A 26,717-nucleotide genomic window follows, 5' to 3' on the forward strand; every position below is an offset into this window, starting at 1 on the left:
GAAGCAATAGGAGTGCGTCCTGCTCAACCTAGAGTGTATAGGTCTTGTGTGCCGTTGTTGCCTTTTGTGGAGGCTAAAATGCCTTTCGCGTTTGTGATGGCTGGAATTTTTCAAGCACCTGTCATGGATTATGGGTTCCGGAGCGAAATAACGATCTGCACAGATGTTTTAGTGCCAAACCGCAAAACCATTGTGTTCTATCCAAGAACAAACTTTCTCCAGTTGAGTGAATCTGTGCACAGTTAGATAGCCCAAACCTGTAGTATGGCCGCGTACGTACGGAAGGTGATGCACGTGAACAAACCAGAAGCAAACATGGCTTTCCTGTCAACCATACCCGCATGACAGATGCCTTAGCACATACACCCCCTGGTGCCTCTGGTGCTAATGGATAGGAGTCATTAGATACCACCCAGCGGTCCTCTAGTCCCACATATGATGACCGCCACCGGCCTCCAGATATCCACGTCGCTCTTCTCTCCACGAAATCGTTTACATGCAACCCCAACTGAGCTCAGCTGCTGCTGTGCCTGCTCTGACTCTCAGCGGCCTGACTCAAGAACTGCGGCGACCCTAGCAGCCGTCGAAGACTCTCACTACACGCAAACACAGCTACGCCCGGCGCATTGGCCTCCCGCCAACAGTCACCAGGACTGCCTTCATCGTGCAGCCAGCGCAGCGACACCCCCAGAGCCGACTGGTCGTACTGTGCAGGTGTCGGCATTCCAGTCCCAGGTCCGCCCAACCGCCTCAGGCAGCGCAGGGTCATGAACTCAATGGGCACCTGCCCGAAAGTGATAAGTGTCGCCGGTGATGGGAGATGGAAGGTAGATGAGTGTGGGCAGCATTGAAGCGTGTGCAGACGATATGTGGAGAGCAAGCTACCCAGGGCACTTGCCCACCACCACAGCTGCAGTGAAAGGTATATTAATTACAAAAGTAACATATATTTTAGTGTCAGATGGTTCTAAGAGCAGCCGCCGCCCTGCAGCCAAGAGGGCGACCTGCAGGTCGGACAGGTTGCCGCTGCACGCGGTCAAGTTTTAGGTCTTGGAGCTAGCTGCGCTGCTAGAGTGTAAGACACCTCTGGTCGGGCTCCAACTGCCACGTCAAAACACGGGGTGCGCGGTGAGGGGCCTCCAACAACAAAATGCCCGCAAAAGTAGGCAGGTAGGTAGGCAGGAAGGTACGTAGCCGTTGGACCGCTCCGTTTATAAAAGTTCCCTGCGTTCGGAGGCCCCCGGTACTGGCTTGTTGAAAGCTCAGGAACGCATCCAGCATAACGGTCCCTCAAACTACAAACTTAGAGTTGACGCGTTGCAACTATTCCATGACAACAGCAATACTGTGTTAATTGCTGCATGTATCATGATGGAAGATTACATGCGGGGCGCCTGTGGTCGAAAAGCTGCAAGACAGCTTCTGAGCTTGCGAGCTGACCAGGAACTAAGTTGATGCGCCGTTGATCCGCTAGATTTGGTTGGATGCTGGTGGTGAGTTGCCGAACCCAACGAGTACATTCTGAAGTCGGATGGGGTGACGGATTAGGGTGCCCCTCTACCAGGGGAGAGCAGGGACTGCCCCGGGAAAGGGGGCCGCTGGCGAAGTTAACCACCCTGTAAGAACAGAGCTTCTGAAGCAGAAGGAAAGAAAGGAAAGATGGAAACATGAGCTATACGCAAAACGACGATCGACTCCATCACAATCGTCAGGTATGCGCAGGGCGTAGAAGACTGGAACGCACCTAGGCGTGGCGATCGTACGGCAGCGATAGCCGCTTGAGCCCCATTTTCCGAAGCACGGGCACTGCAGCCGATGACACGCTCCCAAGCGGCACCAAAAACAGCTCCTGATGGGACTCGAAAGGCAGAGTGCGACAAGGCTAAAAAAGTGCGTTAAGGAGGCTTCTCAGTGGCTCCTTTTTATTTGCTTTCCTAAGTAGGAGGCAAAGGAAAGCCGTTAGATGTCCTCCTCGCGGTCTTCTCTCTTCCTGTCTAACCGTATATTTACTTGCTATATTTCGCCCTCTTCTATGAGCGCCTCACCACGGGGTGGCGGTCGCTGAGCTGAGTAAAGGGGAGCTCTACATTCCAGCAGCACGGCGAGCTGTCGGTGCCTTCTAGAACTGTAGACGCTAATTCCCCGCAAACCTTTAAAACCCCTTAACACTCAAACACCCAACCCTTAAACCTACCTCCAGAGCTGTTGCATGCCGAGCCAACGCCTCCGCGTCTATCCGGCCCAGCTTCAGCCCGCACAAGTTCAACCGCCGAAGCTGCCGCAGCCTACCCAGGTTAGACAACCACGGCGCGTGGCCGCCGCCAGCTGGGCCGCCGCCGCCACCAGCAGCTTCCGCCCAACCCACGGGACCTGCAAGCGCGTTGCGTTGCCTCGTCTCGTTGATTATCCTTAAAACCTGCAAATCCGGACAATGGACGGCGAGCTTAGTGAGGCCCATGCCCAGCGCCAGTGCCGCCTCCGGAAGCAGCCTGGCCGCGGCGGGCTGGTCGACGTCGCCGTCGCCAATCTCTAACTTGGGGTTTCGGAGCTCCAAGGACGTCAGGGACGGGGGCAGTTGCAGGGCCGCCAGGGCCGCCAGCGACATACCGGACAGCCCGCTGTAGCGCACACGCAGGTTGCATAGCCGTGGTGGCAGAGGCAGCAGTAGCAGCTTCAGCTGTTGCTGTTGCTGTTGGGAGGTGTTAGCGGGGCCGGCGCGCCTTCCCACCCTCGGAGGCCCTGCTTCTGCGGCGCTGGCTGCCGCCGCCACCGCGGCAACCGCGGCAGCCGCCAGCTCGCGTGGCGAAGGCAGTTCACCCGGCTTAGCTGACGCGGCGGCGGTAGCGGTCGCAGCAGGCGTCGCCATCTCCGCCTGCACCTCCGCTGTCGCGCAGGCGGCGGCCGCCAGCGCAACGGCTGCCAGCGGCGCCACAGTACGGAACTTCTCCACGCTCAACGAAGTGAGGGATGACGACGACGCCAGTGCGAAAGTGGCCTCGGGGTCACACTCTAGCCGCCGCCACGTCAGCTCTTCCAGCCGCGGCAGTCCCGCCAGGTTGTGGAGTAGCTCCAGCCGCCAGGATGGATGCGGCTGCGTCCCGCCGTCGCCCACCTCCAGACGACTCAGACGCGTCAGGGCGGTAAACCCTCGCGCCAGTGCAGCGGCTGCGGCTACCGTACTCTCACCGTACGGCACAAAATCATATGACCCGTCAGCATTGGCTTCGAAGGCAGGCAGCCGCAGCTCCAGACAAAGTGATCGGAGTTGTGTGAGGCGAGTGAGCGCCTCGCAAACTGGTATCATGGGTGGGACCGCTGCAGCGTCACCGCTGCCGTCGCCGCCGCCGTTGGGCAGCAGCATTACCGTGAGGTGCTCCAAGTCGGCACATGCCGCCAGAGCCTTCCCCAGCTGCTCAGGCCAGGTGCCGCACCCCTCCAAGGAAAGTCGGCGCAGCGTGACGTGGGTGGAGGTGATTACGGATGGCAAGGAATCCAGGTGGGCGCAGCCAGCGAGGCGCAGCGCTGCTAGCCTCGGTGCGGCGGCCGCCACCGCCGCAGCCGCAGCTGGCGCGGCCAGGTCGAAGTGCTGCACCGCCAGCTGTGTGACGCTTTCAACGGACAAGGCGGTGAAGAGGCCGAGCGCTGCCATGCTGCGCGGTGAAGGGAAGTGTGGGGTGAGGGGGGGCACTGAGGAAGGGCAGGTGGCAGGGTTGGAGTGACGGGGAAGGGGTTAGAGGAGAGGGGAGGAAGAGGGCTTTTATGGACCGCTTTAGCGCCATTTGACGCTCACCCGCGTACATGGACGTCCATATCGTGCGGTTCCAGCCACAGGAAGAGCTGGTCCGGCCTGCAACTCCGCGCCAGGATGCCGCCAAGCGCGTTGCACATCTCGGTAATAAGAACATTTTCCGGCTTAGATCCTTCCGCAGGATAGTAACTTCTGACGTGGAGTGCGGTCTCTTCACGGTCATGGGCCGCGCGCGCAGCGTTGCTGCAGAGGCGAAATGCGCGGCGAGAGGGCGAATCCAGAGCCGGCCTGAGCCATTGATAAACGTCAAAAAGTGATGAGGGGGGCTTTACGGGCCCGGCGTCCATAGCTGGGACGTTCGCCATTTTCCGGTTTGCAGGTTCAATTTTTCGAGTCAAACGCGGAACAGTAGCAAATAAGAAGTGCAAATAATATATAAAAAACAATATATAATTTCCATGGTCTTATTTTTTAGGCCAAACGCATATGAGTTCGTTGGAGGTCGTTAGCAGGTAGGGTTGAAGGTAGGGTGAAGAAGTATATCAAGGGTAGTGAAAGCCTTATCGAGTCCGAGAAGGCCAATCATAGTCAATCTTATTTATATGACCAGCTGCATACACCTGAAGCTAACTGATCTGCGTAATTTGTTGAACGCGTACTGTCAATTCCATACATCTGGTGGTGAGAGCTCCTTTTGGCCACCCGTATGCCACATCTTATCCCCGATGGAGCTCCGTTTGGCTACTGCAGCAATTTGCTATGAGCGGGTCACCAGTCCCCGCCGTCTGGTTTTTGGGTTTTGGATACTGGTTTTAGCGGATGCTGAGGGAAATACCAGCAGTTGAGAGAGGGTACAGCCAGCAGCCAGGCACCCGACTCTCTAGGTAGCGGCCTGGCGAGCCAGATGATGGAACCCACGCGAACAAGTTGTTAACAATTCAGGCTGGTGGTTAATGCGATTGTTCCGTCACCACAAAAGGCCTGTATTGGGCTGGAGAAGGCTGGAGGCAACAAGCAGGCAACTCGAAAGAACTTATCAACAACAAACCAACATCACCCTCCAAGGAGTATGAAAAAAGCCAGCTTGGACCCTTTTGCTATGTAGTAAGGACAATTTATGTAGGTATGAAACAAAAGTTGCAATCGCAAGACTGGACGAAAAAACAGGAACTAAGACATCCTCTTATGGAGGTCAGAAAGACGGAAACACACGTGATTTGCGTTGCAACTACCAATGCTGCCAATTAGCGCAAAGCAAACACGCCGCACTGTATAGCTATGTAAGGAAAGGATCAAAATTGTGACAAACCCAAACACAACAGTTCAGGTAAGACGGCTACATGGCTGCGGCAAAACAGCCTGAAGCCGTGCCCCATGCGGGCACATGTACTCAAGTCTCAGTATACTCAAATCAGTTAGTATGCGCCTCGTCCGAAAGTCAAGGGGTCCCGAAAGCCAAGTCAACTAGTGAACATTCAATCGATCGATTCGAACTTCTGTACGCACCGCACAAGGATCGATGCTTTTCTCGCTACCCAGTTTCCTCACTATGCCCTCACACTCAAGTCACAACAAAACGCACCGTCCGACGAAGGCTGTCAAACTCTTGAACACAAGGAATGCACGCAAAAGCCAACATTCTGTGTTATCGTGCTTCTAAAACTTCACGTATTGATGCGCAGGAAAAAAGGGCAGGAGTTCCGAACTAATTGTTATTGCTGCCCTCTTGTCCACAACTCAATTTTCATCATATCCTGCCTTGTCGATTCGCCTTCCCGGCCTCCTCAGGAACATTCCGGTTTGTGTGCCCAACCATGGCCGTGTAGAAAGCCACCCGTACAACACATGTACATGCCAGAGAGAACACCGCATAACTCAATCCGCAAGCAGACGCGCCGCATGGCTGCCCCGATGCTCGTGCACTGCCTTCGCCCTGCCATCGTCCTGCGGACCTTAAAAACGCCTGATGTCCACCCTGATGCGCTCCTGTCCTTGCGGCCGCCGCCTGTGTCCTGACCTTACCTTACCACCCGCCTTCTCCTTTCACCCCTTTTTGTCCTGTTGTCCTCCTGCGCTCCCGACAACCTCCTGCCTTCTTCTCTCCTGCTTTTTTCCTGACTTCACATATGTCATCATTTTGCCAAACCCCTGCGCTCTTTCCGAACTCCTTGCGAAGACCTGAACAAGGCAATTCCATCATCCGTCTGCCTGGTCACCTTGCTTACCTAAATCCTGCAGGATTTGAGCTTTTCCACTTCACACCAATTTGCAAGCTGCAAAGAAACTGGCAAGCGGTGTAATGGCGTGATGGCACCACAACACGTGCTCACACCGATTGCAAACTCAGCTACATCCAGCTCATCCACACCAACACCAACAGCAATCAAACCCACTTGCATCACTCACACCGCCGACACCACTACTCACCGTTTCCAACTGCCACAGGACTCAACGCTCTCTTCTCTGCGCCTATGTCAACCCTGCCGAGCAGCAGGCTCCTCCTTATGCAGCCCTGACTTCCGGCTCCTTGCGGCGACTGGGGCCGGGCACAGCGGCTGACGGCCGCCCAGCTGCAGTCCCGCCCCCACCCGCGCCTCCACCAGTGCTGCCTCCAGAGCCACCGCTGCGGCCTGATGCCGCTCCGCCGCCTCCCACGACCGCGGGATAAGGCCCATCAGCTTTCCCAACTTCCGTTTCATGCGCTTCCATAAGCTCTTCCGCCGCCTGCGCTCCAGACTGGCAGCGTTGCCGCCACCGCCCGGCGGTGCGGTGGCCACACTCCCGTGCGACACGCCAGTGTCACTGGTGGCAGCGATGCTGAATCCATCAAGCGCCGCCAGGCCCTCCAGCGCGGATAGCGCCTCCGAGATCCCCGTAAATGTGCTGGCACCGTCATAACAGGAATAAGCACTGCTGGCACCGTCGCCCACCGATGAGGCGCCGCCGTGCTGACGCTGCTTGTCTTTCTTCCCCTTCTTGCCACCCTTGAGTAGCGTCCTGATCGCCTTAGATAGGCCTTTGAGCTTGGAGGAGGACGGAGGCAAGGCCTCAACGGTGCCACTGACCGCGGCGCGGGCCGCCGTTGCCGTGGCTGCCGCTCGTGCCGAGGAGATTTCTCGGTAGCGGGTGAAGGCAGCGGTGGTGGAACCCCTGGAACCTGTTAGCCCCGCGGTGCCAGCCCGTGGTTGACCTGCGCTTGGGCAATCTGCTCCCAGAGAGGAAAGCTGCCGGGCGACAGCACCAGCAGCGGCTGTGACAGCGGTGAAGTCTATTCCATGCAGCGACTGGGAGGTCCTGGCCTGACCGAGCCTGCCGCGGCTCAGCGCCTCCGACAGCGCAGCAACATCCACGTCTTCGTCATCACCATCGTCATCGTCACTGTAGTCGCCATCATCATCGTCGTCGCCAGCTTCATCGTCATCGTTAACCGCCGCGCCCCCATCCTCCACACCCGCATTGTCATCCTCATTCGCACCCAGCAACCCCGCAATCTCACCGCACGTCCCTTCACATAACCCGCGGGAAGCGGAGGAGGCACCTGCAGCTTCATCTGCAACGGCGGCCGTGGCAGATCCCACGCTTCCGCCTCTGCGCCCGCAACTTGCGTTGCTTGCTACCGCGTTCTTTCCACCACCGCCACTACCGCCGTCGCCAGCGCCCTCTCCTATCTCACCGCGCCCTAAGACATCTACATCCTCCGCAGCGCCCAGCTCCTCAACCTCCTCATCTTCTTCCTCCTCCTCTTGACCCTCGCTAAGCTGATCCCAGTCCGCACCACCAATACTCGAGGAAGCCTCGCTCTGCTCCTCCTCCTCCCCAATGCCTGGCTGTGCCAAAGTTGGCTCGCTACCCTTCTCATCAGCTGGGCACACTGAGTGCGCCATTCCTGCCAATGCCTCATCCCCAACCACCGTCACTGCAGCTACTTCCTCGCTCCGCAGCTCCAGAACCAGATCTCCCTCCCTTTCGACTGCATCGGGCTTGCTGCCTGCTGTATCAGCTCCCCCATCTGCTGATTTGTGTTCCAACCCTGCCGGTTGCCCTACCTGACCCGGCCGCTCCCTGACCGGCGCGGGCAGCGCTGCTTCATGCTGCCCAGCCTGCGGGGCCCCATCCATCTCGACGAGCGCCCGCGATGAGGTGGGAGGCGGCTGCAGCTGCTGCGCTACCGCGTCCTTTCCAACCTCCTTGCCTCCCTGGTGCTGGCCAGCAGCCTCCTGCGCTGTTGGCAGTGGCGCGCCAGAGCAACTAGATGCCACCGGCACCTCCGCGGATGGCTCCGAAATCACTGTCACTGGCCGTGGCTGAGGCAACGGCGACTCCGCCGCTTCAAAGCCCACCAATGGAGAGGGCGCCTGAGGGTCTCCTCGGTGCTCCCGAAGCGAGTCGGGGAGGGACTCTGGCGTTTCAGCGCAAGGCAGCTGCGGGCACTGCGGCGGCGACGCCCACGGCGTCCCTGCCATAGGCTGCATCACCGGCGGCAGCGTGGACGGACTCCCTTCCTCTTCCTCCTCCTCAGACAGCGTCCAATGGCGCGGTCGACTTTGCAGCTGCTTCTGTGGCAGCTGCTTTCCTGGCTGTTGTTCAGGGCCCCCTGCCGCTGCAGATGCCGACGCCGGTGACTGCAGACGGGCGGCCTCTTCGGAGTCAACAGTGGAATCGCAGCGCCCAGGCGTGGAAGTGGTGCACTCGGGCGGTGACTCATCGCTGGCGCCGCCTGTAACGGTATCAGCGTAGAAGCTGACACGTGATAGGCGGGGCTGCGGCCCTGAGCTCGCGGCTGCCGCTACATCGTGTGAGCGGATGAGGTCCTGGACCCGCCGGGATTGGCTTGAATGCAGGGGGGTACCGGCTGCCGCCGTCACCTGAGAAGAGTCGCCGCCGCTGCCGATGGAGGAGAGAGGCGAGTTCAAGGAGTCTCGCGGCAAAGACGACGGCGGAAGGGACGGCAGGTGCCGCTCTGACACCCGGCGCTCCAGCTCCGCTGCCACACGCGCGACGACGCCATCCGGGTTTCGCTTCGTGGCTGCGGAGGGCTGGTATTGGAGGGCGGGCACAGCAGCGGCTGCGGCACCCGCGGCTGCGGCACCCGCTGCCGCGGCAGTGCAGGCAACCGTACGGGGAACGAAGTGCGCGGCGGGGCGGTAGCATGGGGGGCACCCCCGAGAGCTTCGCGCCGATCCTAGCTGCTCCACAGAACCGGACTGCGTGTCGCTCTCAGGAGACGCGGCCTCCAACTCAGCCTCATGTGCAGAGGCATCTGCAGGCGCAAGATCAGCTGCCTCAGGGGCTGCCGTTTCCGGGACCCTTACAGATGCCGCCGATTTTCCTGTGGGGACTGCAGCGGCCTCAGACGCTGGCTTCACCACTGACAGCGGTGACGGCGGCGCCGCGTTCCTAAGCGCAGCAGTCCAGCTGGTGCGAACGGATGGCGGCGCTGAGACGGAGGCAGCAGCGGTACTGTGATTCTCAGCTTCGCCTCTGGCAGGTACATGGGTCGCGGATGCGCGTGAGGTGCCCCTCATCAAGCGGCCGGCACCGAAGGCGCTGGCGCTCGTCCCCTCACGAGCCGAGTGTGGTGGTGGCGGCAGGTGCGGAGAGCCGAAACCCTCATCCCCGCTGCCGCTGTCTTCACCAGTATTACTGTTGCGCATCACCCTCCGGAACACGGGACTAACCGCCGACATGCGGACCCCGGCTGATGCACCTGGTCCTTGCTTGGAAGCAGTCGCTGCCGCTGCCGCTGGCGTGGCGGACATTGCGGACGCCGCCGGCGCCGCTGGCTGTGGCCCTGATGACGGTGCTGGCCCTTGCTTTGCCTGAATGGGCGCCGAACCGGGCCACAGCATTGGAGTCCGCAGTGTTGCTGTCTTACCCGTCTGCGCCTGGGCCTCTGGCGACGGCATGGATACAGCCTTGTTGCCTGCGGGTGCCGACTGGGAGGCTGTCAGGACTGCAGCTGCGGCGGAGCCAGCGCGAGAGCGCATGGCGACTGCAGCGCTGGTCATGGCACGGCCCGGCGGTAGCGGCGGTGGCGCTGCCACCACTGTGGTGCGCTGCTCAAAGTTGCGCGCCAGCGCCTTGGCTCGCGTTGTGCCAGCCACAGGGACAGCGTCGTTGATAGTGGTACTGATCGTGCTGCTGGCTGCTGCACCATTGCTGCTTACACCGCTTCCAGCACCGGCAATTCGACCTATTGATGGTGCGATTGGCGGCCGCAAGCCGGTCCCCCGGGCAGCAGCGCCGCTGGCTTCGGTGTGAATCCCGGTACTGGCGCCAAGCCCTGCCGCGGCAGACCCCGAGGCGCCGCTGCTGAAGGTTCCCTGGGAGGGGGATGAGGAACGCGGAGGTTTGGAGCTGCCTGCAGGCATCCAGGCGCGCACCGTCCTCCCGGCCTTGGACTGCGCGGATGCTGACACGGCGCTCAAGCGGCTGCTGGTTGATCCACTGCCCAGGGAGGCCACCGAGGACGCTGTGGACCCGGCGAAGCTGACGCGGCTGGAAATGGGGCCATGCTGCCGCGACGAGGTTTGCCCTCGCGTGGCTGATAGCGGTAGGAAGCCATAGGGCGAGTCACGCCTAACGGCACCGCCGCTGCGGGGGCCTGTTGCTGGGTTGGAGGTGGCGGCCTGTCCTTGCCCGGAAGCCTCAAAGTCAAACAAAAGGACGCGGGAGATCGATGGAGGGTTGGCTAGAGATGTTGGGGCAGAGGGTAGGTGGGAGTGAGCTCGAGATGTGCGGCTCGCAATCCCCGAGTTGTCTGGAGGTTTGGGGATCCTGGAAAGCGGCTTGGCAGCGGCGGCGGTGGCGGCGATGCCCTGAATGGCCACCGCGGCCACTGCCGCCACAGTGGTCGCAGCAGTGGTCGCAGCACTCCCTTGAGGACCGAGGTGGCGGGACGGATCAGACCTGGTAACGGACCGGGAATGTATGAAGTACCGCAGGCACCGGACCGAGCGTTAGGGAAGGCGAAGTGATGTGCAGGGGCACACTGCATGGAAGTTCATGTGTGTGTATGTGTGTGTGTGCCATATATCCTAGAATGGCGCATTCCTGCAACCGAGACCAAGACGCGTCCGGGCATTTAGTGTGCAGCCACTCTTCACAACGAACGTAGACCTGGGACCGTCAAAATGACCTCTCCCAACCGCCACATGAGCTAAGCGACAGCCTGACTCACCGTGCTAGGTTTTCCGCCTGCAGGTTAGAGCCTTCCACACTGGCCGTAGGGAATGCGTCCGGAAGACCCGCAGTCTGGGCCCATGAAGCCGACTCAACACAGCGCTTTTGCGGCAACTCCACATATGCCGGCCCCTGCTGCGCCGTGGTGAGGCCAGAACGGCCGTCGCCGCCGTCGTCTCCTGGCTCGTCATCGTCCATGTCGTCCTCCTCCTCTTCATCACCTTCATCCTCCGTATCGGTTGCAACCCCATCTCCCGCCGCGTCGTGTTCCCAGTCCCCTCCGCCTTCCTGCGTGTCACCGCGAGCCTCCTGCTCGGGCGTGAGCAGCAAGAATACCTCCGCCCTTGCGGCCCAGTCCGGCGGTGCACTGCCAGCCGCCACCATCAATACAGACCCGTCGGTAAGCGACCGCAATGGCGTTGACTCGGCGACATACAGCTCCCCGTCATCATCAGAGCCGGAATCAACGACCGTATTGGTGTCTAGGTCCGTATCCGGATCCGCGTCATCAAATCCAGCGGTGTCACGACGAACCGCGTTTTCCTCCTCATTCAGCGCCTCGTACTTCTTTGCCTCGCCAGTGCAGCGACCATCCATTACGGCAAGATTACCGCTGGCATGCAGATCAGCGTCGGCACCAGAATCAGCGTCGTTAGTCAGCAACGGTGTCTGCACCGCAGCGGCGGCTGTAGAGGCCAAGGCTAGCAGCGCCTGCTCGTGCGCTGTTGGCGCACACGATAAACTAGCATCGACATCGGCATCGGCAGGCTGGCTGGTGCACAGGCTGCCGCTGTTGGTTCCATCTGCCGAGGCGGATAAGCGATTGGTGAGACCAACTGCATCTGGTGCCGTTGCGGCTGCGCTGGATTTCCTGGCGATTTGGGCGCCTTCAGCAGGCACGTCTGCGGAACCCGGGCCTTCGGCACATACGCCTTCGGCCTTTGGACCTTCGGACTCGTGCGGTGAAGAGCGGCAGGGCTCAGCATAGCTTGCACACACGGAGTTGTACTGTGCTGCCGCCAGTACGCCAGGCGGTCCTAATTTGGCGCCAGCTCTAGGGCCGGTTGTCCAGCCCCCCTCCGCTATGCCTGATGGTCGCTCTGTGTCACCTGTGGTTTGTGCTGGCTCCGGTTTGGCAGCGGATAATACCTCAGCAGCCGCAGGTACACTGAGGGTGTCACCCAATTCGACACCGCACGCGATGGCGGTCGTGGCCAACAACGCCGCGGAGGAGACACTAGCGGATTTCAAAAGTATAGAAGCCTGGGTACAGCCAGCAGCTGCGCGGGCGGGTGCTGCGATGCGGGGGACCTCCACAATACCGGCTTGTTGGCCAGTGCAGGGCCCTCCAGGGCCGAGCCCGTCGACGATGGCCTCATTTTCAATCTGCGCATGGACGGCGTCCTCCATGGGTGCCCCACTGCCGCAGGCGCTGCTCCTATTGGACGGTCCAAAACCGTTCTCCGTTTGGCCGGGTATGCCAGGGCTGGGCGCTGCATGTGAGCCACCGCAGCAGCCGGCTGTCTCAGCGGCGCAATCACCTGAAGCTGCAGCGGATGCAGGTGCTGCCGTCAAATTACGACCTTGATAACGCATGGGAGTTTTCGCGGCGATGGCTGAGAATGAGTGATTAAATGAATGAATGAATGAATGGTGGGACAGTTGGGAGGAGTACCAGGTAGTTAGGGTGTGTTAGGTAGGCGGGGACAAGAGAGCGTGGGAAAGCGGTTTTCCCGGGCGGCGGGGCATGCCGTCGGTTGGCCCCCGCCACCTGAAAGCTCTGCGACATTTACTGCATCAACGGGACGCAGTGCGACATGCACAGCAGTATCCACGTGCAAGTGCATATATGAATGTGCCGTGAAATGCTCCCTCGTCGTATCCGGTCATTGCGGATGACACATGCATGCTACTAGCGCATATTTCTTACCCTGATCATGAACCTTGTGTGCGGCGGCTTGTGTCAGCGCAGCGGATGCAGGTGCTGTGGGGTCGACAGCCTCTTCCACGGAAGGTTCCACAGCAGCAGCAGCAGCAGGAGCACCAGCGGACTCCACACCCACCTCTGCCTTCAGAGAAGCATAAGGCGTCATTTTGCTCGGGCTACATGTAACCAACGGGGCCACATGCTCAACGGGGCCCTCTGGCACTACCTGCGCAGTCTCGGCAGCTGCTGGGTCAGACGACAGCCTGGCAATGTCCCTGTCCCCGGAGGATTCTCGGTCGCGATCTGCACCGGCGTCCGCATCAGCAGCCAGCGCCTCCACACATCCTGGCTCCATCTTGCCTATTGTGACGGCAGCAACATCGACATCCGCGACCTTCTGCACTGTCGCAGCTGTTTCTGCTGGCACTGTTGACTCAGGGGACTTGACCCGGGTTGCCTCGAACAGCTCGTTGCGAACTGCAAAGCTAGGCGCCTCAGGGGCCGCGCCTGTGCCCGCGGCAGCAGCAGCTGCACCATCATCATCCTGTGGTGAGGTGGGCTCTGACTGAGGTGACAGATAAAGGGGGTTATCCTGCACGGTGACGGCAGTTGTCATGGCCTGCGCCGCGGCAGCTGACTTGGCCAGCGGGGTGGCTGTTACTGCGGATGCGGACGTTGCATGGCTGTCTGCGTCAACAGCGGAAATAACCCGAATTGTGGTGCTGCCGGATGTGTCGGGCCTGGCCTCTGCGATTGCTGTGGTGGCGCCGGTTTCATCATCGACCGCTGCTGCTGCTGCTACTGCTGCCGTTCCTGCATCAGTAGGGCTCTCCTTAGTTGCAGCGGCGGAGGTCTCATTCTCTAGGACGTCATCCGTGGACTTGATCAGGGCTGCGGCTGCGTCCTGAGCTCCGGAGGTGTCTCTCATGTCAGCCGTGGCGGCCGACGCGGCGCACTGGACAACATTGGCGGGCGGGTCATCAGCTGCGACAACAAGCGTATCCAGGACTTCAGCTCCCTCCACAACTCCTCCTAGAGCTGTCTCGATGACCCATTCGATGGCTTCCTCAACCTCTTCCAATACCTCCCGTGTCGCGGCTGCTGCTTCTGCTGCAACGGAATCTGGAATGCCGGCGCCTTGTACAGCTCCTACGATGCTGCCCGACTTCATGGATGCAGCGGCAACCGCGTCTCCGACGTCCGACGAACCGAACGGGATAGCCAAGTCACCTGGCACTACATCAATCATTGCGACGGCGTCCACATGTGCAGCCTTGGCCGGCCCGCTTATGATACCCAACGGAACGGCAGCTTCTGGCGAGGGTGAGCACGCTACCCCGGGGACTGCCGGGTCCGCATCAGGAGTGCTGTCCAGGACAGCCACCTGCTCCAAAGTTGAGGACCCTCCTGCCGCGTCTCCATCGTGGTCCATCTGGGCGAGTTTCAGTTCCACTGGCTGACCAACATCGCCGGGACAGTGATCGGACCGATCGTTCTGTGTACCCGCCAAGATCTCTGCGGTGAACGGGTCGGAAACGGTGGCGGGGGCGGCAGAGGGTGCGAACCCGGCGGACCCAATGACGGCCACAGGCAGCACCACAGGGGTGGCATCAGGATGACAATCAGACATTGCAGCTTCAGCTGTCACTTGTAGCCGCTCACTGCCACAACTCTCCATGGTAACCTCTTGGCCGTCGGCAAGGGTGTCGCTGATGTCGCCAAGATGTCGTGGAGACACCGGAGGCGCCTCCTGCCGGGCAGGTGGGCAGGCAATGACGCCGCTAACTAGGGAAGGAACAACGTGAAGGCGAGGTGTTGGTTCCAGGAAATCTGCATCGTAGCCGCCACGCTGGATGTGAAGGAACTCAATGGACAAACCTCCGGCTGATGGCGCAGCAGCGACGTCGTCGCAACCGTCGCTGCCAGGGACAGCACGAGTTGGCAAAATCCACTCTTCCGGCGATGTCACAACAGGCTCCTCCAAATCTACGACGCTAGGCGATAACGGGCTGCCGACAGCGATCTCCGCCGAATTGATAGCGGTGAAAGGGCCGGCAGTAGTGGTGTCGTTGGCGGCAGCGACGGTGCCATTTCGTTTAGCAGGTGATGGCGGCGGGGAGCCGCGCGCGTACTCGACTGAGAAGGAGTGCGCATGGGCCGGTGCAAGGCACTCTTGACTCCAAGCTGCGCGCGGGCTGGTGATAAGCCGCAGGATGTCACTGGGCGGCTCGTGAAGGACCTCTGCCAAGCCTGTGGTTGACGGGGCTGGTGCTGCCACTGCAACCATAGCTTTACGAGGTGTTCCTGACGCCATCGCCGTCGGTGATGCTGCTGACAACGCAGCCGCTGCTGCTGTGAGGCTGCCGCCAATAGGCGCCGCTCCACCAGCTGACCGAGTCCCGCGCGACATGCGCACCCCGAGAGAGCGCAGCGCAACCTCAGAGGGGCTGCTGCTACTGCTGAAGACCTCCCTGCCGCCACCAGCGATTGACGTCACATCAGCACTGGCTGGGACCTGACCTTGGCCAATACCGGCCCCTTTGAGCATCCTTTCAAGCCAGCCCGAGCTGCATGGCTGGCCCTCATCTATTTCAGCCTCTGGTTCCGGAGCAGAGCCCACTACACTATGCTTGTCCGTCCCGTCGCCACGCCGCTCTGAAAGCGGCGGCAAACTTCCCGCGGTCAGTGTCACCGCTGCAGGCGACCCATCCACGCTGAGACAGCTGTGAGGCATCGGCGCCACTGCCCCACCGCTCATGCCTACAGCAGCCCCGAACGCTGCGGGCACCGATGCAGGAATCGCGGCCTCGCACGAGGGTAAGGGCGCCGCATCCACAGGTGACGCACATGTTAAAAGCACTGGCAGTTGCTGCAAGCCTGGGTCCGCATCATGCAAAAACTTATGAGGTTCCGCTTGCAATAGCAGCCGTGTGGCGGACTGGTCGGTATCAATATTGCTGCTGCTGTCGGCAGCGGGAGTGGTGACAGCAGCAGCCGGGCCCTCTGCGGGCACGGCGTGCAGCGGTCGGTAGTCCACTAGCATCATGGCTGCTGTCGCTAGGTCGTCTTCTAGCCGCAACTGTGAGTGATGTTCCCCCGCGAACGGACTGCCGAGACGCTCCATGAGAAGAGACTCGCCGGGCGCCTGATCGTGCAGCAGGTCTGCGAGGCTGAACTGGGTGAGGCTTCCTGGCGGACGCGACAACAGCTGCAGCGAGGGTCGGCCGCTAGCGGGCAGTGTCGGGCAGTCGCCGGGGTCACTCCAGAGGTTACGATGGGCGGTACGCAAATGGCGCCAGGCGGCGCCGCGCGCACCAGCGGCCATTGCCGAAGCCGCGGCGAGCACCTGGGAGACGCGCTGCGGCATCCTGATTGCGGATTCTGCGTGCGCCTGCGGGCTCAGGGCAACATCGCCGGAGAAGATATCGCCGTCGACATCACCATCAGTGTTAGGGTCGGATTCACTCGAAGACACATGATGTGGGTGGGACAAGAGGATCATCGCCGTCGCAGAGTCAGTTGGAGGAGGCGGCGGGCGAGGTGGGGAAGCGGGAGCGGCTGAGTGGCCACTGGAAAAGAATGCCGTCACCGCGATCGGCAGGACGACCAGCGCGACTGCTGCAGTTGCGGTCAGCGCGGTGCCGGTCCTCAGCCAAATCCCTTGCGCCTCCCCGCCGCCGGGGGTACTGCCGCCGCCCAACGTGGCGCGGCGAGCTACAGCGGACGACACCGACGCTGCTGCCGATCCTGGAACTGCAGTTGAGATCCCACCAGCGGCGGATGCCGCCGGCGATGCGAGCCGTGCCCAGATTGTCGCTGCTAGCGCGGGTACCGTGGCAAGGGTGCCCGCGGCCGCGACCCGGGTGGGTGACCAGGGGCCCCCCTTGCCTACGGCACGCGGGCCAACTGCCGCTGGCTCAACAGCGACGGTCGCTGCCTGCCCGGATCCGGGCTCAAAGGCCATACCCAGCCGGGGCAGCTGGCTGAGCACTTCGTCCAAGGCGTCGCATGCCGCTGGGGACGAGGGATGGTGCTGCCGTAGTTGCAGCTGGGGGGCCTCGGAGCCGAGCGCCTGGCAAGAAGGGCAAAGCCGCGGAAGATGGCACAAGGAGCAGGTCACCGGAGCATGTGTCACCAGCCCGCTCGATGCAAGGCAACAAGACTCCATCCAAGGACTGGGCTACGAGCACTGCGGGCACAGCTGTCAGTGCAATCACGTGGGGCGCTTGTAAACCTCCAAAATCGTCCTTAAGGAATACTTTATAATACGTTATAAGCCCTGGAACACTTGAACTCCGCTAATGTGCCGCGCTGTAAATCCCTCGTTACATCGCTGCACACCCGCATTTGTGCTTCCACGCAACCATCCCTGGACCGTCCTACCTGCCCGCTGACGCTGGAGGATCCACCACGCCGCAAGCAGCTGGACGTCTGCAGACCTTGAAGAGAACTGAAGTGCTGCAGAGGCCGCCTGCGTGTCGAGAGCCCCCTACCGCCAAGGCCCAGCGGCGCGGGCCCTGCATCGACATCACACGACCACGCGCGCGTTAGGACCCCGTGGCCCCAGACTGCAGTGCTTGCAGGTCTCTCCGCCACCGCCATAGCCGCAATCCCTGCTGTGAAAGTTGAAGCCACGGTTGCACCTGCCTCTGTGGCTTCTGCTGCACAGAGACTCCCAGCGGTGAAGGACGCTGTCGTGGGCACGTAGGACGGCCAAGTGCCGCGCCGATGCGTGGCTGCAGGTTCTTCGGCATCAACCAGCTGGAGCGCAGAGGCGGTGGTAGCATCGCAAGGCCGGCCTAAGGACGGTACATCTTTAGCCTCTATCCATGATGCCTCGCTTGGCGGATGGACGGCCGCGCAAGGGATATGGACGGCGACGCGGGACATGGCCGCACCCTCGGGCATTTGCACAATGACGGCAGTATTAGGTTGTGCCAAGTTCGAGCTGCTACTCCCCGCACTGGATGCTTCCATGACAGGTAGACCCGACATCGCCTCCTCCAGGGCCCCATCTTTAGAGGCAGCAGCAGCTGACTGGCTCTCCATGTCGGCTGGTTGCCGTGCAGAGCCCACGTCAGGCTCTGGAATCGTGCCGGGGTCTGCAGGCTGCGGAACGCTACGGTAGCTGCCGAGCAACGGCTCTGGGCTGGGGTCGCCCACAGAGTGAGCAACCCTGACGGCGCTACGCTGACCGTCCCCTGCTCCGTCGATGCCGTGGGCTCGTGGACCCTGCGGCTGGCTGGTTGTCACCGTGACGTCGCAGTGGAAAGGGCTGGCCCACAGGTCGCGGCAGATGACTGTTGTGGACTGGCAGTGGAGCGGCGACGGCAGCGGGCTGCTGTCCGTTACGCCAGGCAAACCATCCAGACTGTCCTCTGTCGCTTGCTGCAGCTGCAGCTGGGAAGGCTCCACGCCACCACCCCCGCTCTGTATCTCGTCGTTACCCGGGTCCTGCGCCATGCCGTCGCTGCCCGCAGGCCCGGTACCAGACGCGGGCGACCTTTGCATCGACAAGAATGAAGCGTCGGTGGGGCCTGGCGGGGAGTGCGCGGCGAGGGCGGCAGCCAGTGCGAGGGCACTGTCAGCCGCCGGCTCACACTCTTCTGCATGGGACTTTATGGTATGGCTGATAAGGCTGAGACCAGAAGTGAAAGAATCCTCCAGGGGAGTGCACACTACTGCTGCCATAGGGCCCGCCTGACTGACCCCAGCTTCAGTTAGTGGGCATGGAAAGGGATCCCCCGGGTCAGGAATGTGTGCCTCCGGCAAGTTGTCCATATCCACCGCCATGACGCAGTTCGGGGCCTCGGCCGCCGCCGCATCGGTCTTGTTAGTAGTAGCGACAGTGGCGGCTACTTCAAAATGAGTGTTAGCGGTTGATACGGGGCTGACTTCTCCGAGGTTCCCAGGAGGCAGGTACGCCGTGCTTGGACTGGTTGGGCTGTCAGGTGCTTGGCTGGTTATGCAGGCCCGTACCGGGCTGATTGGGCTGGCAGGTGCTGGACTAGTTGGGCTTCCCCGTGCCGGATCAGTTAGCCTGGCAGGTGCCAGGCTGGTGGGGTTCACCGCAGAAGCTGCGTCCATGCTGGTCCGTGAAACCGGCCATACCCCGCCAGCGGTCACGGCTGGGCTAGTGAATACCCCTAGGCAGGTTGCCACATCCGGGCACTCTGACCTGACAGGGCATGCCGTAGCAGCAGCACCCGCGACTGGGACTCGCAGTGCAACCGGGCTGACAACACCAGCAATATGAGGACAAGCAGGGGCAACGTTGCCATCCGCTACACCAGCAGCGGCGGCAGACGCATGGGCGCTTGCTTCCCATGCTTGAGCCTCCAGCGCGACAAAGGCATCGGCGGCTCCAGCCAACACAGTGGCGCCTGTGATAGTGCAGGTTGACGGCGGGGGCCCCAACAATGCGCCACCCCTGGTGCTCCTTCGGTAGAGCTCCGCAAGATCCAACACATCCGGTAGGTGCAACTCGTCAGCTGGGAGGTCTGAGCTGGGGCTCTGCCGGCTGGAGGCTGCACTGGCGCCACCATCATGGCCGTTGTCCCTAACAATGCCATATGAAAACGAACCTCCGTCCACGCCTGCCGGTGCTGTTATTCCTGTCGCTACTGCCGCTGCTAGCCTGCTTGGCACGTAGCCCGCCACCGCGATGGCGCGTGCAGAGTCTCCGGTTTTTGCAGTAGCGGGGGTTTTGGCCAAGGTGCTCGTGATTGCGCCGCAAGGGCCCGGTGCTGCGGCTGGAGCAACAGCGGCGGCAGCGCCGCCCGAGGACGAGGCGTGAGGGGAAAGGACCTGGTCGCGGCAGATGTCATGTCTGCACGGGCTCAGCACCGGCGGCCGTTCATGCCGACGGCGCTTCAGGTCGGGATGCGGCTTGGCCGCCGCCTCTACCTCCGCTGGCTCGGCCAACTTTAAACCATCCTGTGAGCTGTCGGCGAGGGGCAAAACGGTGGCACGTAGTGAAACCGCAGCACCATACCCCACAGCAGACTTGTCGGGTATTTCGGTGTTGTCGCCACAGTCGCACAACAACGCACATGGCGTTGTGGAGGTGGCTGTGGCGGCCGCGCAAGCCAGTGCAGCCAATGGGACTGAAGCCGCGGCGGCGGGGGCAGCGGTGTCGACGACAGGGAAAGCGGCAACTGGGGATAACGGCACCGTAAACCCCGGCGGCGGTACCCCAGCGGCGACCTGGCACTGTGAGAGGAGCAGCGACATGGCGCCAACGGTGCCAGCAGGCAGATCGAAGCTCTCGCAGGTGCTCCTGCGAGAATCCAGCACCAGTGTCAGCATGCTGCTCTCCCCCGATAACTGTCCGTCCCCCCACACTCCCTGCTGCGTCGAGCGCCCTAGCTGCTGCTGCTGATGCTGCCGCAACTGCGCGTGTTCTTGCTCTTGGCACAGCTGGGAGTGCTGCGTTCGTTGTGACGTTGCAGAGGACGAAGAGGTGGATCGTGACGGCCTGAATTGCCACGCCGACGAGGCAGTTGCTAGAAACGATGAGGATTGGGCCACTTCTGGCGTGGCGCCGCCACATGTGACCGTGGGCGGGCGGGGCGCAGCCCGCGCCAAGCTCTGCTCTTGCGCCGGAAGCCGACGCAGGGAGATCGGACGCTCGCCGCCCTCGCTTCTGGTCGCCCCTGTTGCTGCCATAGCATTGCGGCGTGAGGATCCATGGTGGCGGGGATGGAATACCAGCGGGCGCGGCTTACAGCCTCGGAAGGGAGAAGGAACCTCGTCCCGCGTCGAGTCCTCGCCGTCCATAGCCGCATCAGGCCTTAACCTAGGATTATCGTGCCCCGGAAACGCGGTGGCCTGGGACTGGGGTTCCTCAACCTGTGGCCCAGCTGCTGCTTGCAACGGGTCAGCACACGGGTGCCATGGCGTAGCCTGTGGCTGCAGCTGCGGCAGGAGACGGGGCTTCAGCGGGTACGCAGCCATCCATAGCGCGCCATTGTCCGCCCCCTTGGGGTCATCCGCGGCTGCTGAGCTCCTGCTTGGGATTGTGTCTGTGGTCGCATCGGTCCAGCTGGACGTGGGCTGGGTCCACGTGGCGCCCGCTCCCCCTGTAGGGAAGGCATGCATCCCCGGGGATGCATCGAGGATGACCGTGGATGAGGCAACAAAGCACAGGAAGGGATCAACCGCAGGCCAGCTTGGCAGTGCGGGAGGGCAGTCCTGAAAGCACCGGAGGCCGGCGGTTGGTCCTAGATTACTTGCGCGGGAAACGTGATGCCCCACCGCTGGCTTTCTCGCACGGGTGAGAAAGGTCTTATAGGCCTTTGTAGGCCTTTGTAGGCCTCTGGCCGGTACAATGTCGGGGTACGGTATACAACGACGACTTTGGACCAAGGTCCACCGTCATGAGCTTCATTCGTTCAATAAAGTGTGCAGCGGGCTGCCATGAGTTGACCTTGCATCAGGCATTATTTATTCCTCCAAGTCAGCCAGTCCCATCCTGGCGTTCCAACGGTACCCTGCTTTGCCCGCCGCTTGCCAGGAAAGGCGCGCGACATGCTGCGTGCCCAGCTAGAAGTCCCAAATAGTAAAGAGGACCATATAGCTCCAACAGATCAATTTGACCATGCATGCATGTACACGTGCCGCACCTGGAGACTCTCGCAGTAAGCTGTCCGTCGCTACCGTCTCCTCTTCCGTCGCAACCCGGGGAAATGCCACATCCGCTTGGTTCGTCGCCCGAGCGGATTCCGCCATAGCCATGGCGCAGGAGCCCGCCGTGGCCACGCCAGTCGCCGGCGTCCAGAGGTCCAGAGACGCCGCTACAACACCGGCAAACAACTCCACAGCGGCCGGAGCGGAGTGCTTGGAGTCGCCGGCTCCAGAACTCCCTGCATGCGGCTCCGCACCCTGCTGGCCCTGCTGCCATGCATCGTGCTCAGTAGCCACCTGCCCTGGCAGTTGCTGCGGCCGCACCAGCAGCGCGTTCGATGGTGTCAGCTCCGGCACCGTCGCTTGCGGAAGCTGCTTCAGCAGGCCGTCGGGCACGCACGGCCACGCCGGCGCACTGGGGTCGTCGTTGCTGCTGCTGCTGCTGTTGTCCAAAATTACCTTAGGACTTTGGAGCAGCAGGCATCCAGACCTTGCAACCCGGTCCATGGATGGCTGCTCCAAGACATCCTGTTGGAAAAACAGCGGCTCGGCGCTCTGTGCATGGCCAGCCGCCGTATAGTTCGTCTGAACAGCCTTCAAGCGGCGACGAAGCAGCGGGCGAAGCGATGCGCGTAGCCCTCTGGAGCGCCTACGTTCCATGCGTCCAGCGCGTGGGGCTCCAGCTTCAAGGGCCGCGTCTGTAGCGCCTCTATCTCCTCCAACTCGCTCCAGCGAGGTACACAAGTTGCTGAACAAGCGGAGCTGTCCGTCGGGTGGCAGTAGCAAGCACGTGGCTGCCAGCATACGTAGCACATGCGCAAGGTGCGGATTCCACCACCAACCCGCACCGCCACCACTGCCATCGCCGCCATTGCTGCCCTTGTTTCCCCCGCCACCACTCGATCCGCTGCTACCCCCGCCATGGCCGCCATTCCCAGCCCCGCCGCCACTCCCATTACCGTTGCTATTGCCTCCGGCTCCTGATCCGCTAAACCCCTCACCACCGCCACCATCTGTTAGAGCAGCGCGCGGTGTAGGGCGGGCGAAGGCGCCGTACAGAACTCCGTCAAGTGCCCGCCGCGTGTGAGTCCCCAAGGCGCCGGCTGCTATTGCCGCCACCTCAGCAGCGTCCTCCAATGCGCCTGTGACTCGCGCCCAGGGGCCTTGCCCCGGCGTATAGGGCCACTCAGGCTGTTGCGGCGGCGGCTGTGCCGCCTGTGGCGCGGGACGCCCGAGGTCCAGGCGCTCCCAGACATCCCCTTTGCCCGCTTCCAAACTCGTCGCAGTGTCGGCAGCTGGCCTTGCAGTCACCGGATCCAATGTGGATGAAGTACTGACGGACGCCCTGACCAGGGATTCGACGGGGCCAGGCGCTGGGGCCTCTGGAGTTGAATAGAGAGACCCAAGCTCGGGTGACGGCCGTGATGTCCTCGCATCAGGGCTTCTAGGAGAATCAGCGGGGTTTGGGCTTGGTGTGCTCGATGTGGGTCGCAGGCTGAAACCCCTGAGCAGCTCTGGTGATATGGCCCCCACCGATTCAGCCCGACGCACGTCCTCAAGAGTGATGTCGAAGCTGGCCAGCGCCTGATGGAGCTCTTCAGCAGTCAGCTGCAGGGGTGCGAAGGCAAGGCAGGGACAGGGCAGATAGGAATGCGGATTCACCATGGCGGGGCTACGACCCCGTGGAGATGCTGCATGCAAAGGTGAATGCGGGCTCGGAGGATTGGCTCCAGAGGATTTCAGGAAACGAAGTTAAAGACTAAGCCATTTCCGCAGTCGGTACAGCGACGGCGCATAGCGACAATCGAAGGAGCTGGTAAGTTGTTAAGCTGGTGGAAAAGGCTCGTTCAGTAGAGGCTTGCATGGTGCATCGGAGGACGTCTGAAAACCCAAACCCAGCGATTTAAAAGCCCAGATACCCCTGAAGGACGAAGAACAGAAGGGACCATGGTTTGAGCTTGCGAGGTAGTCACAGGATGCATGACACACGTCTACAAGCGCTCCATTTGTGCCCTAAGGAATTCCGCGTCCCTCCCCTCCCCCTTCCCCTCCCGCACTTGCCAACGCGGCGGTGTAATCACCGGGGGAGGCTGGCCTACGCAGCCCTAGCCCTAGCACCGCTTCGGCGCCTCCGCGAGGCATATACCCGGTGGCCCCACTTGCCTGCCTGGCTGAACCCGACAGCATCTGTACAAGCTCGGCCATGACCAACACGCTGAGCGCCACCTCACTGATACGGTTAAGAGACGCAGAAGCGGACGTCGATATAGATTGTGATGTGGACGACCCATTTCCTTTAGGGATGGCACGCTGGGCGTTTCTTTTGGAATTAGAAGACGGAGATGCATGGGCGGCTGTGGTGGCCGTTGCGGCGTGCCATTCAGGCAGGAGAGCTGGACTGCTGAGGATGTCCTGGGCCGCACTGAGCTGATCCAGGCCCGTCCCCGACGCCGCGTCGCCGTGCAGGTGACTGAAGACGCCAAGGCTTGGGTCAGATGGGCTGGTCGTAGCGTGAACTGGCGCATATGCAGGAGCTAGGGAAACTGGGATCGGAATGGGCGAAACAGGGGAGGAGAGCAGCTGCGACACTGGGTCGAGTTGAAGCAGCGCCTTGGGCTCTGGGGACGGCCGTTCCGTAACCTGTGCATCTTCCGGGTCACCGCTTACCGAGAGGCGCGCTGAGGCCTGCGGGAGGACGAAAAGGGGAGGGAAGGCGATTGGTCATCCAGCCTAATCATCCCATCCGCGCAACCATCCAGACCTTCCATGATTGAGGGGTTTGAGCTGCAGTATGAATCTGACGTCACGGATGGTGGTCTCGGGTTGGTTGGGAGCAAGAAGGAATGTGGCGGCTGGGTGGGCTACGGAGGGACACGGCAGGTAAGCTCACATACAGGGGGTGCTGAAACACACCTGCACAGACCGCCAAGGCGGCCTGGGCTTGGCAGGCCGAGAGGTCGCGACAGACGGCGGCGGTGGGCATCCAGCGCGTTGCGTTGGTTGCATACCAGGTGTCTGCCTTCCTCAATGATACCCCACCTCCGTTAACAAGGCACATGGGTACATCGAAGTGACCGCCTGCGAAGACAATTCATACGTGGTTTACAGCTCTTCTTTTATCATATACAGAATTTATAAATAGTTCCGCGTGGGCTTGCATGAGTGCCGCGGGACTTTCAGCCCTTTCAAATCCCGTTGGGCGCCTTACATTTGTTCAGTCGTCGCCTGCATCTCACTTTGTATGACCATGAATGAGTGTAATCTGTTTACAAGTATCATGCGAGTGGTATCTGGTGAAAGGGCTTTTTTGGAACCCTCAAAATCCAGCTGGATACCTGCTAAGCCAAGAATCCTTCGCAAAATAGCACTAATCACCACATCGTCATATGTAATACAAATGAAACCCCAGCTGTGACTTTTTCCTTTCAAAATTCACAACAACCGCACTCCGAAACCAATTGCCCTGTTAGGCCCGCCGCATTTCTAACGATAACGTGCACCAAGGGCGCTAACTGAGGGGTTCTGGCCAGGATCTTAAGTGGAGATGATATCACAGTCTCCATGTGACCATTCATGTTCCCGGCATCCTTAATCTGAGCCCATCACCAGAAGTGGTATTGCATCCCAAAAGTGCAGGGAGACGGAAGGCACGACAGCACACCGGCTCGTGGGTATACCTGGAAATAGAGGCCATGACTTAATGTCAATAAATAGTTCTCTGCGTCCAATGGACTTTGTGGCACGGCATTGCGCCGCGATTTAAAGATCCATAGTATAGCTAAACCGTAGTGACTTCCTTACGTTAAAGCTAATATGCTGGGGGCATCGATGGGACGTGCAGCGGGATAGCGACCAGAAGCTTAACAGTTGTTCCGTGTCCCGGCCGCGAGGGCTATGAAACGCAACGAAAGTCTACCAAAGGCAATGGAATGTGCCGCTGCTCGCAAAAGCGCAACATCACCATATATGCGGCAGGCAGAAGAGTCGGCACGGTCAGACGAGCCGTCACTTTGTCGTCGACACTCTTTGTACTTCGATTGCAACCGCTGATCACAATAGACGGCTGCGCAGTTACTTCCAAACAGCACTCACAGGTGCCTCGCTTTGTTTCCCTGGTACCTCTCTTTGATTAAGCTTTTCAGGATCCTTTCCGCAAAAAGGAGTGATCGTTGAGGTGAGCGAACAGCAGCTATACAGCGCTCACACTTCCGTGCATTGACATTAGGGCCTAACATATCCGACCATTCCTGCAGCGCCCTTAGCAAGCCCATCAACCGTCGTAGCGACATCGCAAAAAGGCTTAGGTCATCCGTGCGCGAGGGCCAGGGATACTCGACGTGGACCTTGTACTGGTGACTAAGGCAGGGGAACATCCAACCATAGAGCGCGAGCCACATTGACACACACCCCAGCTCCTGGAGCAGTTTTACCTTATTTCTTACCTACATGCATTTGGGATGGTAATTGTGGAGGGGAATGTGTATGCCTGCATGTATGTGTACTGGAACATATGATTAATTGAAGTGTTTCTGTCTGTACTGCATCTCTACCCTTATCCGGGTGTGGCAGAGGAAGCATCCCTCAGTTGTGTGGCAGAATGCGCGGGTGACGCGCGAGTAACGGCTCCACAGCAATAAGCATGGCAAGGCGTAGTGTACAGCTCAGGATTACATCAGGTTATGAGCAACAATTACAAGTGACGGGATGGAAACCCATACTCGCCCAGTGTACAGTAAGTGGCTGTCACTGACGAATCGCTCAGTGACTGGTTATTAGGTCCAAAGCTAACATTATGGCCGACTAAGGCTAGAGCTGCTCTGATGAATCATTCGTGTGACGTGATGAAAGCTGAACGCTGAACACGAGCTGTCCTCGTCAAGCCGTTGAGCGATGATGATGATGATTATGGAGACATGCTTCCCGTGAACCCCGATGTCATCAATCTATATGAAAGGCTCTGGACGCCCGCCACAAGAAGATAATGACAGGCCGACGACCTATCCTCTGGGGACAGCTTCAACACACCCAGATGATGCCAGAGGAGACCCTGCGAAACTGCATCAATCGGCTGAAAGAAATCGTCCACACACCAACGGAAGCAACCGGAGGCAACCTGACAGCACTACGTCTACCAACCTCCCTTCAGCTGCTATGGCTATTACCCCCGCTAAGAGCATCCCACCCCTCTCCTCGAGATGACCGTTAGCATAGCGATACTAAGAGACGCGAGCCAAC

General features: G+C 60.6%; 1 protein-coding gene across 1 annotated transcript; it reads right to left on the reverse strand.

Moving 5' to 3' along the window:
• Positions 1-514: 514 nt before the first annotated feature.
• On the reverse strand, positions 515-24,465 carry VOLCADRAFT_88618 (uncharacterized protein; the record flags this gene model as incomplete). The annotated part of the gene is made up of 15 exons (XM_002948311.1): positions 515-784; positions 2,195-3,650; positions 3,791-3,991; positions 5,331-5,353; positions 6,337-10,071; positions 10,132-10,657; positions 10,929-12,423; positions 12,861-12,930; positions 12,994-16,929; positions 17,241-20,938; positions 21,482-23,090; positions 23,145-23,173; positions 23,540-24,025; positions 24,150-24,167; positions 24,396-24,465. 15 exons carry the CDS (start codon positions 24,463-24,465, stop codon positions 515-517), a joined length of 17,622 nt encoding a protein of 5,873 aa, XP_002948357.1.
• Between the last annotated feature and the right edge of the window lie 2,252 nt (positions 24,466-26,717).

Source organism: Volvox carteri (assembly GCF_000143455.1).
Source record: "Volvox carteri f. nagariensis unplaced genomic scaffold VOLCAscaffold_9, whole genome shotgun sequence".
NCBI classification, from domain to species: domain Eukaryota; kingdom Viridiplantae; phylum Chlorophyta; class Chlorophyceae; order Chlamydomonadales; family Volvocaceae; genus Volvox; species Volvox carteri.